Genomic DNA, 18,077 nt, shown 5'->3' with positions numbered 1-18,077 from the left:
ATAATAAAAGTCATATATGAAAAGTCTACAGCAAACATAATACACAATGGTGATAAACTGAAAGCATTTCCTCTAAGATCAGGAACAAGGCAAAGATTTTTCTATGGGAAAACACCCTAAATGCCAAACAACCAATTCATACCAACATTCAGAACATTAATACAGTTATAAATTGGGGAACTATCTGTATCCTTATAAAGACGTCTCAAGTACCAAAGTTGGGGCTTAAAAAGATTGTCCTAGGCTATAATGGCAATATAGTCCATCCAGACAGCATCAGCATTTTACAGCAAGGACAGGGTGCTAACGTAACAGTAACAGTAATTCTAATAGATTTGAAAACAGAATAAGTAGACAGGAGAGAAGAGGGTCTCTTCTCCACTCTACTACTGATTTACTGAGTTATTTCCACAATCTTTCAAAACGTCCATTTTCTTACTAATAAGAGAAACATAAAAACATGGGTCTCTTATTTAACTAGCTAAGTTTATATACTAAGTATATAAAAATAAATTTTAAAGGTGGCAAATTGTTGTGGTAACCTCAAAAAGTAATCAAGTTTACTACTTCCCACATGGACAAGTAAAGAGAATACAAGCAAAAGAAGAACAGATATTAGAATTTGGGGTAGCCGTCCCTTTTTTGTTGTTGTTGTTCCTCTGTTACCTGTGCAATAATTAATATCTGGGGGGAAAATATTAGAAAAAGGAAGTTTACAATTTCCTATATCCTATGATACATATGTGAGAATCTTGCTGGGAAGCCTATGTAAGTGTCACCACTTAGTGATACTGAACCTCACTGACCAACAAGAACAATGCAGTTGCAGCTCTGCCAACTAGGAAATTACGATAGAAAAGCAGAGACCAAGGCAACTGGGTGGCTCAGTCGGTTAAGCATCTGCCTTCAATTCAGGTCATGATCCTAGTGATTGAGCCCCACATAGGCCTCCCTGCTAAGCCGGGAGCCTGCTTCTCCCTCTCCCCCTGCCTGTACTCTCTCACTCTCTCATATAAAGAAATAAGGAAATAAATACGAAAATACGATCTTTAAAAAAGAAAAGAAAAGCGGAGGGGAGGTGAAAAACAATGTCAACTGAGAGAAAATATTTACAAAACACATATCTGATAAAGGAGTCCTACCCAAAATATATAAAGAACTCTTAAAACTCAACAATAAGGGATGCCTGGATGGCTCAGCCGTTAAGCATCTGCCTTCGGCTCAGGTCATGATCCCAGGGTCCTGGGATCGAGCCCTGTATGGGGCTCCCTGCTCAGCGGGAAACCTGCTTCTCCCTCTCCCACTCCCCCTGCTTGTGTTCCCTCTCTTGCTGTGTCTCTCTCTGTCAAATAAATAAATAAAAAATCTTAAAAAACAAAAACCTCAACAAGAAAACAAGCCAATAAAAAATGGGCAAATGATCTAAACAGACTCCTCACCAAAGAAGATATACAGATGGCAAATAAGCATAGGAAAAGATGTTCTACATCATATGCCATTACAGAACGGCAAATGAAAAAAAGAAAAAAACAATGAGTTACCACTACATACCTATTAGAATGGCTAAAATCCAAAACACTGACAATACCAAATGCTGGCAAAGATGTGGAACAATAAGAAATCTCATTTATTGCTGGAGGAAATGTAAAACATGGCACAGCAACTATGGAAGACAGTTTGGCAGTTTCTTACAAAACCAAATCTACTCTCATCATAGGATCCAGCAGTTGTGTTCCTTAATATTTACCCAAAAAGCTGAAACCTTTTGTCCACACAAAAACTTGCACATGAATATTTTTATTATGGTTATAACGGCTTTATTCATAATTGCCAAAAGCTGGAATTGCCAAAACCAAGATGTCCTTCAATAGGTGGATGGATAAACAAACTGTGGTACATCCATACCATGAAATATTATTCAGTGATAAAGGAAAAGAGCTATCAAGCCACACACACACACAAGACATGGAGAAACCTTAAAGATATACTGATAAGTGAAAGAAATTCAATCTAAAATAGCTGTATATACTGTATGATTCCAGCTATATAACATTCTGGAAAAGGCAACACTCTAGAAATAGTAAAAACAGACCTAGAGGGGTATAGTCCTAAGTGAAGTCAGTTCAAGAAAAACAAATACCATATGATTTCACTCATATGCAGAAGTTAAGAATCAAAACAAATGAACAACAAAAAAAGAAACAAAAAACCAGACTCTTAAATACAGAGAACCAACTGGTGGTTGCCAGAGGGGAGGTGGATGGGGGTTGGACGTGAAATAAAGGGAATTAAGTATATTTATCTTGGTGAGCACTGAGAAATGTACAGAATTGTTGAATTATTATATTGTACACCCGAAACTAACAAAACACTGTATGTTCATTATACTTGTATTTAAAAAAAAATAAACAACAACAACAAAAAGATCTATGAAGAAATGAATAAGTAGAGCACAGGGGATTTTTAGGGCAGTGAAACTATTCTGTATGATACTGTAATGATAGATACATGCCATTATACATTTGTCAAAACCCACAGAAAATACCCACAAAGAGTGAATCCTAATGTAAACTACAGACTTTAGTTAATAACAACATATCAATACTGGCTCATCAATTATAACAAATGTACCACACTAATGCAAAGTGTTAATGATATTGGAAAAGGGTGGGGTGGATGAGGGACTATATGGGAACTCTCTGTACTTCCATTTATTTTTCTACAAACCCAAAACTGCTCTAAAAAATAAAATCTTTAATTTTAAAAGAAAAATAGCATCAATACTGTGTTTTTAAGCTTCTGCCTTGCCAAAATAATCCCTTATCTCTGACAAGACAGAATGTCTGGATCATGTCTGTACAGCTTATTTATTCTGGATAGCCCTGTCTCCATGGCCATAAACTAACAGACTGGGGTAAACACTGATATAAGTGGAAGTAATCAAACTCTCCTGGGATTTTTAACTGGCTCTGAGAGATCTGAGATCTGAGTTCAGTATTGGTTATTTAGTTGAAGTAATTCAACTTTTATTTTACAGTTGGGGAAACTGGGGCACAGCTAAGTTCTGTGGTCCCACAATCAGTAAATGGTAGAGCCATGATCCAAACCCAGGAAATCTAGCTCCAAATTTTATACTCTCAATCACTATATGAAAGGATATTATACTTTACATTTTATTTGGGACCAAGAATACTAGGACACCTAAAGCTGATAGGTAGTTACAGCTGCCATCTCTAACTCAAACTTTCTTTTAGAAAGGACAAAGAGTGGCGATCTAAGAAAAAATATAGATGCATATAAACACTCCATAAACAGGTAACTTTCTGTAGGAAAAAAGACACTGCCTTTCACCCTCTTAGCATACCCTTCAACTATACCATCAACCAATGCAAAGTAATGTTTTGTTTTGTTTTTTTTTAAAGATTTATTTATTTGAGAGAGTGAGAATGAGAGAGAGAGAGTACATGAGAGGGGGGAGGGTGACAGGGAGAAGCAGGCTCCCCGCCGAGCAGGGAGCCCGATGCGGGACTCGATCCCGGGACTCCGGGATCATGACCTGAGCCGAAGGTAGTCGCTTAACCAACTGAGCCACCCAGGCGCCCCGCAAAGTAATGTTTTGTATTCCATATTTTTAGAGACCCTTTCAAAATACAACTTCTTTTTTTAAGATTTTTTATTTATTTATTTGACAGAGAGACACAGCGAGAGAGGGAACACAAGCAGGGAGAATGGGAGAGGAGAAGCAGGCTTCCCGCGGAGCAGGGAGCCCGATGCAGGGCTCGATCATGACCTGAGCTGAAGGCAGATGCTTAACAACTGAGCCACCCAGGCATCCCAAAATACAATTTCTTTTTAAAATGTTTCCTCTAGAACTCCTGTGAAAAGCCTTAATTTCCCATATGCTTTTCAAGTGAATGCACCTGAAATTTTAATACATTTACTCCCAATCACTGAGTCATAATATTTTTGTCATATTGTGAAATTCTTCACTTCATTTCCCACTGCCAAGGAATTTTGGCATGTGTACCTATGAAATTATATACCGCATTTGTCACAAAGAAATCAGAATTTTGACAAACTACATATAAGCTATTTTCATTATTTTATATGCACATGATAAACATTTATAAATGTGAATATGGGTGTGAACTCATAATTGCTGAAAAGATGCAGATGAATCAGAGACCAGAAAAACCGAGGAAAAGGGAACAGGGAAGCATTCCTTCCCCACATGTATCCACCCCCAAGTCCCCACTTTACCCACCTCCCTGGAGTTGTTCAGCCAAGATTTACTTTAATAAATATCAGACCTTTACTAACACCATTGAAGAGATTCCTCTTTTCCCCCAAATATAGTACCTGGTCTTTGTTTCTTGAGGCTTCCTTCTGTTTTTTTCCTGACCAATTCTTTCAATGAACAACATCATTCTGAATTTTGCCCCTTTCTATGGGATGTCAGATGATAAAATATCAAAAAGAAAGAGCATTGCAAGACTGCACTATATTTACAAGAATCCTAAAATTGAATTTATTTTTTTTTATAAAGATTTTATTTATTTATTTCAGAGAAAGAGAGATGAGAGATAGAGAGCACGAGAGGGAAGAGGGTCAGAGGGAGAAGCAGACTCCCCGCTGAGCAGGGAGCCCGATGTGGGACTCGATCCCGGGACTCCAGGATCATGACCTGAGCCGAAGGCAGTCGCTTAACCAACTGAGCCACCCAGGCACCCTAAAATTGAATTTAAAAACCAGTGAAATTCAGTTAGTGAAGCCGACCATAATGCTCATGACTCCTGCGAAGTTTCTTCTGGCGCTGACGTGGACACATAATACAATCCCTCTCTACAGAGCAGAGTGAATAATCATTCTTGTTTCCTGCTACCTCAATTCTATTTTATTTTTAAACAACCCACCCTTCCTTGTGAATTGTTTTGTTATGGAAAGATAAAAAAGCCACTACATTGACAGATTAAACAGAAAGGACAAGAACAATTTACTTAAACATATAAATTGCTTTCTTTAAACCATAGTCAAACCAGTGATTGCTCAACATGTTGAGCAATGAATGGCAGAATGGACTTCTGCCACTCAAAGTCCAGAAGATAAAAATCTATCCTCTTCCGGCAGGCATCTTTGCCTATCAATACCCTAACTTTAGGCCTCCCTTCCATAAACATACTCTGTGCAAACAATCTTAACTTCTCTACATTTTCCTTCCCTAACAAAGGGGATAATTATAATGATCTCATAAAACATCTAAGAATGAAAGTAAAGTCAATCAACTTTACAGAGGAATAGTTTCAAGGACAGCCTCTGGATCCAGATTCCCTGGCTTTTTAATATCCCAGATCCTTTACTTTCTCTCTCAGACAAATTATTAAACTCTGCCCACCATGCACAACATAACGATAATAATATCTCATATGACCATATAAGATTTGAACAAATTAAGAAGATGATTAAAATAGTGTCAGGTACATAGAAAGCACACATTAAATCCGTATGGTTTACTGAATCTCTACTTTATGTGTTATGTAAGAGTTTGAGATATAGGTACTGCTCAAAATAGCTTATATTTAATGACACGAACATTAATAAATGTTAAAGAAAATCTTTGTGTCAAAATAAAATGGTCTACTACTACTTATAAAATAATAATGGGGACTCAATACATTCAAGCAACTACAAATAAAATGTGCGGCCTCTGGTAGTATAATTCATCAAAGAGGAGGCAGTGATTTTTACAGTAAAACTTCCATAAGGAATTATCAGAAATAGTGTCAATGAAGTAAGAAAAAAAAAGTAACAAACACAAGTCCCACTCTTTCCCTCTCTCCACTCTAACCTTCCAATAGCTCCTAGGGTTTCATTATATCTTTACCCTCAACAAATAAGAAGTTCAATTATGTACAATCATCACATATTTGTTCTAACATTAGGGGTTTTTTTTAAGATTTTATTTATTTATTTGAGGGAGAGAGAATGAGAGAGAGAGAGAGCACATGAAAGGGGGGAGGGTCAGAGGGAGAAGCAGACTCCCTGCTGAGCAGGGAGCCTGATACCGGGACTCGATCCTGGGACTCCAGGATCATGACCTGAGCCGAAGGCAGTCGCTTAACCAACTGAGCCACCCAGGTGCCCACTCTAACATTAGTTTTTGAAATGTTAAAAATACGTTGGTATGAAATATAAAATTTCTGATCACTAACGAATGCAACTTACACTCTTAGAGAAACTCTTTAGGCCAGTTTATACTCTTTATTGACTTATGATTTCCCAACTTTAGCCAACTGTCCAGTATGATTATAAACTTTTTTTTTTTTTTGAGAGAGAGAGGGTGAGAGAGAATCTTAAGCAGGCCTCACAGCCAGTGGGGAGCCCAAAGCAGGCTGTCGCAGAGCCTGACATACAGGCCTCAATCTCACAACCCTGAGAGCATGACCTGAAATCAAGAGTTGGTCTCTTAACCAACCGAGCCACCCAGGCGGCCCATATGATTACAAACTTTATATGACTCTGTAGCACTGTTTGTAATAACAAGATAGTACACTCTAATGTTCATCAATAGGGACTGAGACCATATCCATACAGTGGAATACCATGCCGCTGTTTAAAAAAAACCACTGATATGAATAAAATATAGAAATATAGAGATATTGATTTGGAACAATTTCCAAGATGTTTTACTAATTGAAAAAAGGCAAGGTGCCGATAATTGGGGAGTATTTACCACCATTTATGAAAGAAAAAAATATATACATATCTTTCATCTGCAATGCAGAGTATCTTTGGAAGGATCCACAGTAAGCTGATATCAGTGTTGCCTTCAGGGAGGAAAACTAAATAGGCAGGGGAAAGGGAGGCATTTTTACTTTTCATTATGTACTGTTTCAATCCTTTTGAATTTTGTACCTATGAAGGGCTGGTCACCTGAAAGATCAAACCATGATAAGATACTTGGAATTTTCAGCCCTGCTCCTCATTCTCTTGAAAAGGGAGGGCTGAAAATGATTGATAATTCCTATCTGATGAAGCCTCCATTAAATCCCACAAATGGAGAGCTTGGAGAGCTTCCAGGTTGGCAAACACAACCACACCAGGAGGGTGAGATACCCCAATTCCATTGGGATGGAAGTTCCTTGCTTGGGACCCTCCCAGGCCTTGCCCTATGTATCTCTTCATCTGGCTGTTCTTCCACATCCTTTATCATATCCCTTAATAAGCTGGTAAACATTAAGTGTTCCCCTGAGTTCTGTGAGCTGCTCTAGCAAATTAATTGAACCCAAGGAGGGGATTTTTGGAACCTACCGTCTATAGCCAGTTGGTCAGAAGTACAGGTGATAACAGCTTGTGAATGACGTCTGAAGAATGGAGGTAGCAGGGGAGGGGCAGTCTTGTAGGACCAAGCCCTTAACCTGTGGGATCCGAAACTATCTTGGTAGATAGTGTCAGAATTCAGTTGAATTGTAGGACACCCAAGTGGTGTCAGAGAGAATTGCTTGTTGTGGGGAAAAAAACCCACACATTTGGGGACCAGAAATGTCAGAAGTGAAGTGTTCTGTGTGAGAAGTTAAGGAGAGACACAGGGAAGAAACACATAGCAGGAAAGGAACACACAGTAGGAAAGGGACTGGGTTTTCCCTCATCTAGAAAGGAAAAAGCTGAGTTTTTTCACAACAGTACCATGTAAAGACATTTAAAATATACATATTAAAAGTCAACTTCTTAGCCCACTAAATATAACTAAGAATAAAACAATTTGAAACTATAAATGGTTGAAATCAATATAGAAGCCAGCAATGTTCTGCTATGTATTAATCAACCCAATGTCTCAGTTATAAGCACACTTATCTGATCTCCACTAATTGCTACATGTGCTCAAAGTATCTCGAAGGCTTAGTACATGTGCTGCCGACCCAAGCACTTGAAAGCTCTTAAATGGCTGCATTTTATTTTATTTTTTTAAGATTTTATTTATTTATTTGACAGAGAGAGACACAGCGAGAGAGGGAACACAAGCAGGGGGAGTGGGAGACGGAGAAGCAGGCTTCCCGCGGAGCAGGGAGCCCCATGCCTACCAATCCCAGGACCCTGGGATCATGACCTGAGCCAAAGGCAGATGCTTAACAACTGAGCCACCCAGGCGCCCCTAATGGCTGCATTTTAAAATGAGATAAAAGAGACTGTCGATTTTGTTGTTTATTTTTTAGAATTTTTAAAAAGATTTTATTCATTTGAGAAAGAAAGAGAGAGAGAGTGGGCAAGCACAAGCAAGGGGGAGGGACAGAAGGAGAAGGAGACTCCCCGCTGAGCAGGGAGCTGGATGAGGGGCTTGATCCCAGGACCCTGAGATCATGATCTGAGCCAAAGGCAGACACCCAACCGACTGAGACACCCAGGCACCCCTTTTATTTTTATTTCTTAAGTAATCTCTTACCCAATGTGGGTAAGACCAAGACCAAGAGTTGCATGCTCTACCAACTGGGCCAACCAGGCGGCCCTAAATTTTTTTTTTTTTTTTTTAAGTAAGCTCTATGCCTAATGTGGGTCTTGAATTCACAACCCTGAGAATTTCTGTTGGTTATTTTTCAACTAGAAATCAAAACTGATGCCATTATCCCGGTTAGCAACATGAACCCCCAGAACACCCACAGGAGCAACTTGCTCAGTTTTAGGAAGACAGTTGACACTTTTAGGAGGGATCTATTAAGGGGTATGTGCATACTTTTGATTAGAGTGCAAGCTTGTGGGTAATGAAGCAAAATGTATCCACGTCAGTGTCTTATATAGGGCGTTTCTGCTATAAGCTGTGGTATCAGGAGATGCACTCTAAGCTTAAGCTTCTCTGGGGCTTCTCTTGCTTTCACTACCATAGAGCAGTTGCCAAAACAGTGCCTCTGATAAGCTAAGCAACATGCATAGTCATTTCTTTTATGACTCTTGAGACAAACCTCTAACACTCAAAAGAAAAGCAAAATTACAAAAGAAACTTAACGAACATCAGTACTTTCTAACATTACTCAGCATTGTTCATGGCACGTGATGCCTAGAACATGGAAGATGTGAAACAAACGTTTGATAAACAAATGAATTTTAAAGTTAGATGAAAAAAAGTCCTTTGACTTATGCCTTAAAGAAATATTTTAATTCATCATCTCTTACTTTTGGACTTTCCAAAGTAGGTAAAAATTAGATATTACTGTCTCCATCTTATAGTTGTATGGCTATGGAAAATAATAAAGAAACTGATAAAAGATCACTGCCTAACTATGAGAAATAATTTGAACAAAAGTTACTGTAAACCAAAAATCATTTTTCAAAGAAAAAACTTTATTTTTTTTATTTATTTGAGAGAGAGAGAGAATGAGAGATAGCACAAGAGGGAAGAGGATCAGAGGGAGAAGCAGACTCCCTGCTGAGCAGGGAGCCCGATGTGGGACTCGATCCCGGGACTCCAGGATCATGACCTGAGCCGAAGGCAGTCGCTCAACCAACTGAGCCACCCAGGCGCCCAAACAACTTTATTTTTAATTTAAAACTGTGGATGTACCTTTCACAGTTAATAAAATAGTACCTACCCTATCAGCATACGCATTACCAGAGATGACAGAGACTTCTGCTCTGTTCTTTGGTTTTCTCCTTTATTTCCTCTGTCAGTTATGAGCTTAAGCGGGACAATGTTTCACACTATACAATAGTGTCATTTCTGTTACATAGCTGACCTTCAGTTCTGTTGGCCAAGATTAGTCAGTCTGAGATCATCACTCCATATCAGAAAAGCTGGAAGCAGTGATTTTCAAATACATTCTTAAATTTGAACTTAATGTACTGATAATTCTCTTACCAAACCACATTTGAGAGACAACAATGATTAATCTTAGCACTTCCAAGGTGGTACATCTTCCCATCATACATTTAATTATATTTTGCTAACTACAACTCTTATACCTGTCAATCAAAATTTCTTTTATTATATACTTCTGGAACAGTTTTTGTGGCAATCCTTTATCATAATTGCCAGTAAACATCTTGGACTCCACAAACAATATGCTTTATTTAATCTGTAAAGAACATAAGAATGTCACCTACATAACCTTGGCTACCTTTGTTCCTACTTTCATATGTCAATTTTCTTTTAGCTGCTGAATTTTGCATTAGTTGGCTTTATATTCTTTGTCTCAATGACCAGCTTAAAGTGACTCTAATCCAAATTGCAGGTAGCCCCTCAATTTTGCCCTCATCTTTATCACCTGTAAATATTTACTAAGTGCCTACTATGTACTCAATCTGTACATATAATGGATTGAGCAACAAGAATGAATGGTAATTGCTTCACTTTAAAAATGGGCATTCAGGGTGCCTGGGTGGCTCAGTTGGTTAAGCGACTGCCTTCGGCTCAGGTCATGATCCTGGGGTCCCGGGATCGAGTCCCGCATCAGGCTCCCTGCTGAGCAGGGAGTCTGCTTCTCCCTCTGATCCCACCCCCTTCTCATGTACTCTCTCTATCTCATTCTCTCTCTCAAATAAATAAATAAAATATATAAAAATGGGCATTCACAGTCTGCTGAAGAAAAAGTTTATAACCTTTTTGGAGGGAAATTTAGCAGCCCCTACTAAAATTAAACTCTGCATCCCCAAACATACAAAGTTTACAGAATACTAGGCCAAATATATAAAGATACATGTAACGAGGATGCTATTTTTCATTGTTTTCAATAGAACCCCCCCAAGATAATATTAATGTCTGTCAACAGGCGAGCAACTAATAACATACATTTATGAAAATAATACTTTGTGGTCATTAAAAAGAATAAGGTAGATCTAGAGGTACTAAGTTGGAAAGTAGTCTATGACACTTCAGTTTTAAAAAATAGGTTCAAAATAGTTTTATCAACAAATGGTTCTGGATATCCACATGCAAAAAGGATGAATTTGGACACTTACAGCATACACCAAATGAATCAAAGGCCTAAATATAAGAGCTAAAACTTTAAAAACCTTAGAAGAACACATCCGACTAAATTTTGTGAACTTGGACTAGGCAATGATTGCTTAGGTACAACACCAAAAACAAAAGAGATAAAAAGAAAAATTAATAAATTGGACTATATCAAAATAAAATACATTTGCACTTCAAAAGACACCATCAAGAAAGTGAAAAGGCAATCCACTGACAGAGATAATATCTATAAATCATTTATCTGATAGGGAATTGTATCCAGAATACCTATAAAGAACTCTTACCACTAACTAATAAAAAGACAACCCAATTTAAAAACAGGCAAAGTAAATGAACAGATATTTCTCTAAAAATATAGGAATGGGGGCGCCTGGGTGGCTCAGTTGGTTAAGTGACTGCCTTTGGCTCAGGTCATGATTCTGGAGTCCCTGGATCGAGTCCCGCACTGGGCTCCCTGCTCGGCAGGGAGTCTGCTTCTCCCTCTGACCCTCCCCCCCTCATGTGCGCGCGCTCTCTCTCTCTCTCATTCTCTCTGTCTCAAATAAATCTTTAAAAAAAATAAAAATAAAAATATAAGAATGATCGATAAGCACACAAAAAAGCTCAATTAATCATCATTAAGGGAACGCAAATCAAAAGCACAATGAGATGCTATTTCACATCCATGAGGAGGGCTATAATCAAAAAGATAGACAATAACAAGTGATGGCGAGGATGTAGAGAAACGAACCCCAACACCTGGCTGCGGGGAATGTAAAATGTTGCAGCCATTTTGGAAAACAAGTCTGCTAATTCCTGAAGTTGTAAAACAGAGTTACCATATGACCCAACAACTCCACTTAGGTATATATGCAAAAGAAATGAAAATATATGTGCACACAAAGACTTGGACACTAATGTTCATAGCAACGTTATTCAAAATAGCCAAAAAGTGGAACAACTCAGCATGCTAAACTGCACCATTAACCACATATACTCCAATGGTCAGCACACTCCGGAATTTCACACTATGATATTTCAATAAGTCTGCCGAGTATCTTTTCACAGTCAGAATCCCAGTTCATTTGGTATTTTCAGGTAGCAGAATTTCTAAGCCAGTGAGTGGATTCTGAAGAAACCCATGGGAGGAGTTGATTAGTTACATAGTGAAAAGGAGTCATCAGATTTCACTGTCTGAACTGATTCTGGTGTCAGGTAGGTGGGGCAATAGCTATTAATAAAGTAATTTTCTCTAAGTCAATTGACAAATAGATTCACCTTGTCCCAATCCCAAATGTCAGTACTGGAAGGCTGTGTTTTTACATGTACTGAGCCACCAAGAGCACCTGTGGCTAGAACAAAACACTGCTTCTGGGAAAAGGCACATGAAGATCAAATTAGAACTGCGAGAAAAGACTCCTTTGAAACCTTCCTCATCTGAGGACAAATGTTAGTATTCTAGGCTCAGCCGTCTCTTACTTGAATGACTGCCACAATTCTGGAACTAACATAATTGAAGCTAGGGAATGAAAATCCATTTCCTAAGAGGCCCATTTAGTGGGCCCATTTCTTTCCTTCAGAAAGAAGGGAGAATTGTTTGGGGGGAGAGAGGCAATGAGAAGGAAAAGTTGGTAACTGATTTAATCATTCATTTGGCCCCAAATGATGCAGCAAGAAAAATTACTTTAGAGTGAACCCCTCTTCATTTCGCATGTTCCACAGAAAACATTCTTTTGAGTGAACCAAACAGAAAGGTTATTTTAAATGTATAATTTGATTCAGAAGTCAAAGAATTCATTTCTTCTTTCTAGATTTAAAAAGGGATGTTACTCAGATCTAAGCTCATTCTACCTTTTGCCTGATTCTCCTTTCCTCACAGTTACATTTCTCTCTTCAGGAATGTTTATTCCCCTTCTATTTCTTGGATAAAGATGAAAGTGCATTTGTTTGCCTAACGATACCAAAGACATATTTCCATTCCCTTTCCATTGGATGAAATTAATACTTGGCTAAAATGTCTGATTTCTTCAACTGCTCATCCTAAAAATAGTTAGAACGTAATCAGTATCCACTGTTATCATTTATTTGTAAAAATGGCATCCAGAATATGTGGAATAGGTATTTTGATAATACATGGTGGGGGGTGTGTGGAAGAGGGACTAGAAGTCAAAAGCCTGGATTTTACTTCCGAATTTTACTTTTCACTGCATCATTTACTTGCCATGTGACCTTAGGTATATCACATCCTTTCTCATTTTTAACTTCCCCACCTATAAGATGGGGAAGGCCACAACACCAGCCCTGTTTTCTTCAGAGCTATGAAGCTCAAAAGAGATCAAATGAGTGACACACTATGAAGGCAGCAAAGGATACCCAAATGTAAGCCTTATCACTGATTATTTTATTTCAACAGATCTTCCCTTTTAAAACAACACAGCTTAAGACCTTTACTCAGCCAAAAAAACTCCTACTTTGGGGAGCCTGGGTGGCTCAGTCGTTAAGCATCTGCCTTCAGCTCAGGTCAAGATCCCATGTTCCTGGGATCGAGCCCCACATCGGGCTCCCTGCTCGGTGGGACGCCTGCTTCTCCCTCTCCCACTCCCCCTGCTTGTGTTCCCTCTCTCACTGTCTCTCTGTCAAATAAATAAATAAAATCTTTAAAAAAAAAAAAACAAACTCTAGCTCATATGCCATTGCCATAACAAAATTACACCATGTTTCAATAGGGAAACAAGTCAATCCTCTATTAAACAGATTACATTCTAAAACCTAAAATCAAAGGCAAACTATATACTGAAGTTTCTTCCTCAAAAGCTGAATAGCAAGATTTATTCTTCTAGAAGCCTGTCTGAAAAATACTACTTATGGTCCTATTTTCTATACTTTAATTACCACAGGAAAAAAAAACTTGCAGGAACTATAGTTCATATTCTAAAAACACCTCTTGTCAATGATGAAAGTAGATAGTAGGGTTTAGAGGATTATATTTTACCCTAAAACTCAAAATCATCAAATTTTAGGAGTGGGAAAGGAATATTTATAGATTTAACACAGTATCTTTGGAAGGTCCCCTAAGATGTCCATCAATGAATGAACAAGGTGACATGGAGACAGTAAGACATACTTTTCACTGAATATCATTTTGTATCTTTTGAAATTTGGGCCATACGCTATTAAAAAATATATATGTCATTTTATTAATTCGTTATAAATCACTGAGGGAATCCAAAGAAGCCCCCATTTTCCAAAGGAGAAAACTGAAGCCAAAAAAGTAGATGAGCTGCTCAAGATCACACTGCCAGAGAGTGAAAAAGCTGGGACTAGAACTCAGGAACGCAGTGGAAGTTTCCAGCGCCTCCCACAATGCCATGTGGTAAAAAAGCAAATGCCATCTTATAAACAATAAAAGTATTACTATAATCCTCTTCAGAACCGTGGTCTTCCAGAGGTTCTGTGACTCACATGACACAGTACTCATCATTTATGTTTTCCCAGAAGTTCTAAGGCAGAGAGACAGAGATGGCAACCCTCATTATCAAGCCCTCATAGCAGGGATTAAAGTGGGTAAATAAAGACATCACATCGATCAGCATGTGGACAGGGCGTCTTCTCTCAGGCATACGTGGATCTAAGCCTTAACTGGGCCAGGAACATTTTGCAGCCTTCATTATTACTGACAGTAAGGACGTCTGAGGAGGCAGAATAAATTTAGTAGAACAAAGAGCTTACTTCTAGTGAATTGATTCGGAGGAAATAAAGCAAATAAAGCACAAGCAGAGCACAGGAAATTCTAGTTTGAAAGAAGCCAATTCTACTATTCTCAAACAGGAGAATGAAGGGAATTATCAAGGCCCCTTCTAGTCCTAAAATTCTCAAAAATGGAGAAGCAAAGCAACTTCAACTCTGCCTCTGAGTAATTCAAGCATACTTTTCCCCTTAGTAAGAACAAACGTTAGCATTTTCTTTCAATGGGCACAGATGCAGGGAAAACGGCAGAGTTTCCATAGGAAAGAACAAGCAAAGTCAGAAATAAAAACTATTCCAAAAAATGTCTGAGTCTGTCAGAAAGAAGAAAGTTTACTGCAGAGGATTATCCTCTCCTTTCCAGGTCTCTATGTAGCTTTCACATTTGGAAAAATACGTGCATGTTTGATGTTATTAGGAGCTTTCAATATCTGCCAAACATACTGCAGTCATGGATTAGTTACTCTGAATATATTTAAGCACCGGGTAAGTCTCTATTTGCCAACAATTAGTTGATCTGATGAAACATTCAAAAAAGAGAGGGACATCTGGATGGTGCAGAAGGTTAAGTGGCTGACCCTTGGTTTTGACTCCGACCATGTTGTCAGGGTCCTGGGGATCCAGGTCAGCAGGGAGTCTGCTTCAGGATTCTCTCCCTCTGCCCCTCCGCCTGCTCGCTTGCGTTCACGGGCACACACACTCTCTAAAATAAATAAATAAATCCTCAAAAAAGAGAGAACGTCAGAGACGGTAACAAGCCTGGACAATACATAACCTCCAGCTATTAAAACTGCTCATATTTCTAAAGAGAAAACATAGATAAACCACAGACTAGGACTTCCTTAGTCAACTGGGTCACAAGGTCACATCACACCGAGAAATCTCTCACCATACCTTCAACTCTATCAGGGACAAAAAGCCAGAGAAAGCTCAAGGTAGGGAATCTATAATATAAAATACCTAGCTTCAACAAAGGTCCTGAGAGTGATGTTTCAAATTCCAATTTTCACTAGATATTTCAGAAATAGGAAAAATATTTGAAGTTTGTTAGTAATTTTTCCACTTCATTGAAAAGAAATCTGCCTCATGGTAAAAAGTCAAAGGAAACATGGTAAAATTCAAAGGAAAAAAAATCACAGGAAACTTAAAAGTCAGATGTTATACTTCACATCGAAAGGTATTAATACCAAAAACTCTATCGATGTATTTCATCAAAAACATTAAGCATACAACCTGAAGCCAAAATAGGAGACATTCCACTCCTTCTCAGCAACAAACTGAGTTAAAACAGTGATACAAACTGCACTTAATATTACCTAGGGCAGAAGAAACATTTGGTGACTCACACTCTCCTTTGATGTCAGTTTTTAAATTAAAGGGCAGTTTTCTTTGGGAAGAAAGAGAGAAAAACTTTAAAATTATCCCTTTAAACTTCAGGTCCAATAAATTAAAAACCATTTTGCCTCCTGGTCTCAGTTTCAAAGTCAATCCCCCTCCCCCCAAAATCATGAGTCATATATCCAAAATCTGGTACCCAAGAAATTTATTGCCGTAAATTCATTCAATTAAGTTATTGAATGCCCACACTGAACATATACCATCTGAATTCAACGAAGACGTTGAATTTTAACTTTACATCCTCCTAGCACTTCCACAGTTATACCGGTAAACGTGGGTTATTTTTCTCTCAACTTGAAAAAAAGAAAGTGCAGTGAACAAATCTCTCAGATCGCAGCTATCACGTAAGTAAAATCTGACGAAAGGGGAAAATAGGTGTTCTCCATGCCCAACACCTCCTTGTGACGTTTTTAAATGGTTTAGAATTGTTTAAATATCTACTAATCTAAATAGACTCCTTACAGGCTACATCTTTATTTGCCACGGTAATGGAATAAAAAGCGGGGAATACTGTTGGCGTGTATGACTTCAATCCTCAGCGCCAAAGTCTGAAGCCAATGATTTCATGCCGCTCCCCCTTAACTTTTCATTAACCTAGCTAACAAGAAATTGACAGACTGTGATTTCGGATTGTTTTATTTCCCAGGCTCTCCCTCTGGCGGAGGCAGGAAAGAGGAGCGCAAACAAGGGGTATGGTACATTGCAAGTAAGACGAACAATACTAAATAAAGAGAATTACTATAAAGGAGATAGAAGCAAAAGATTAGTTTTGCACTTTCGGCCCTCGGACTCCGTTCCAGAATTCAGCACCGCCTGCCAAAAGCAATGGCATTAGAGCAAATGATTAAATATCACCCCGAACCTTACGCTTCGACACCCCCGGGAGAGACTTCATCCACCACAGTTATGACACTGCCGGGCGGTGCGTGAGGAGCAGGACTAACACACTGTGAGTAAGCGAGGCCCACAGAGAGCAACACGAGCTCGTAACGAAAACCCCAAGAGTTTCCCAAGCAAGGACCTGAACACAAAGTCCTTGCTCTCGGTGAACGCTGCAGAGCCGCTGCCTTCTACCGCTCACCGGTAAAAAGGGGATCCTCCACCGCGGAGTGGGGGACAGAAGACTCGCCTCCTGCCGCCAAATCCGTCCCTCCCGACCCGAGCCCCCCGCCCTCTCTTCAGAGCTCCCGGAGGACCGCCACGGTCTCACTCCGTCCTTCCGCCCCGCTCGAAACGAGACCAGCCACCACCCCTCTCGGACCTGTCCCCGCGGTGTCCGAGCCGGCAGCGCGACGCCTCCATCCCCGCGGCTCAGGAAGTGGCAACCAAGTTCAGGAGCCCCGACGCCGCCGCTAGGGTGGCAAGTCTGGCAAACAGCCGAGCACCGGCCGCTAGCAACCGCACCCTGCACTGTTGCCACCGCCTATTGGTCCTCGTGCCCGCCGCTCGTCTCTCATTGGCTATTGCTGCCGCCCGGCGATGCGGGAGGGTTTCTAGGGGGCGGAGGCACCGGCAGTTAAAGGCGCCTGCGCCCGAACTCCGGTCACGAGCAAAGTAGGGCTGGGTCTGTGGAGCGAGTCTCGGGGATGGGATGGAGCGATGGGGGGGGGGGGGGGGCGCGGGCGGAGGGATGCGTTCGCTACAGCTGCGTTGGCTCCCAACGGCAGGGAAGTCTCTGTTAGTCAGAGGAACGGCCCATCCCCCTAACCGCCACCCACGGAGCGGCCTCTCCCGCGTCCCCACCGTTTGTACCCAGAGACCACCCAGAGCGCTTTCCAGAGGTCTGTAATGTTAGGACTCACTCACAGACCTCTGCTGGCTCCCTCATAGTCCGGCCTCTCCCAACACCAGAGCCTTCGGGGACGCACCCTGTACCCTCTCCAGCAGTCATTAGCCGTTAAATGCATCTTTCATAGTTATCTGGTCTCGCATTCCAACTGCACAAAACTCCTTCAGCCTCCCCTACTCCAGCCCAAGCTTTTTAGAGCATTGCTAG

At 39.9% G+C, this 18,077-nt stretch overlaps 1 protein-coding gene across 1 annotated transcript in view; it reads right to left on the bottom strand.

Annotated features, from left to right (window-relative positions):
* TULP3 (TUB like protein 3) overlaps positions 1-17,460 on the bottom strand; it is a 57,134-nt gene extending 39,674 nt beyond the window's left edge. Inside the window, exon 1 of the mRNA XM_028121129.2 lies at positions 17,343-17,460. Within this exon, the coding sequence (XP_027976930.1) occupies positions 17,343-17,383 (41 nt within the window). The 5' untranslated portion in view covers positions 17,384-17,460. The remainder of the gene's footprint in view (positions 1-17,342) is intronic.
* Positions 17,461-18,077: the final 617 nt, after the last annotated feature.

The sequence above is a fragment of the Eumetopias jubatus genome, unplaced genomic scaffold (genome assembly GCF_037043125.1).
Source record: "Eumetopias jubatus isolate StellerSeaLion01/CBP00866 unplaced genomic scaffold, mEumJub1_p1.0 scaffold_8, whole genome shotgun sequence".
NCBI classification, from domain to species: domain Eukaryota; kingdom Metazoa; phylum Chordata; class Mammalia; order Carnivora; family Otariidae; genus Eumetopias; species Eumetopias jubatus.
This window is presented reverse-complemented; position numbering and strand designations above follow the sequence as displayed.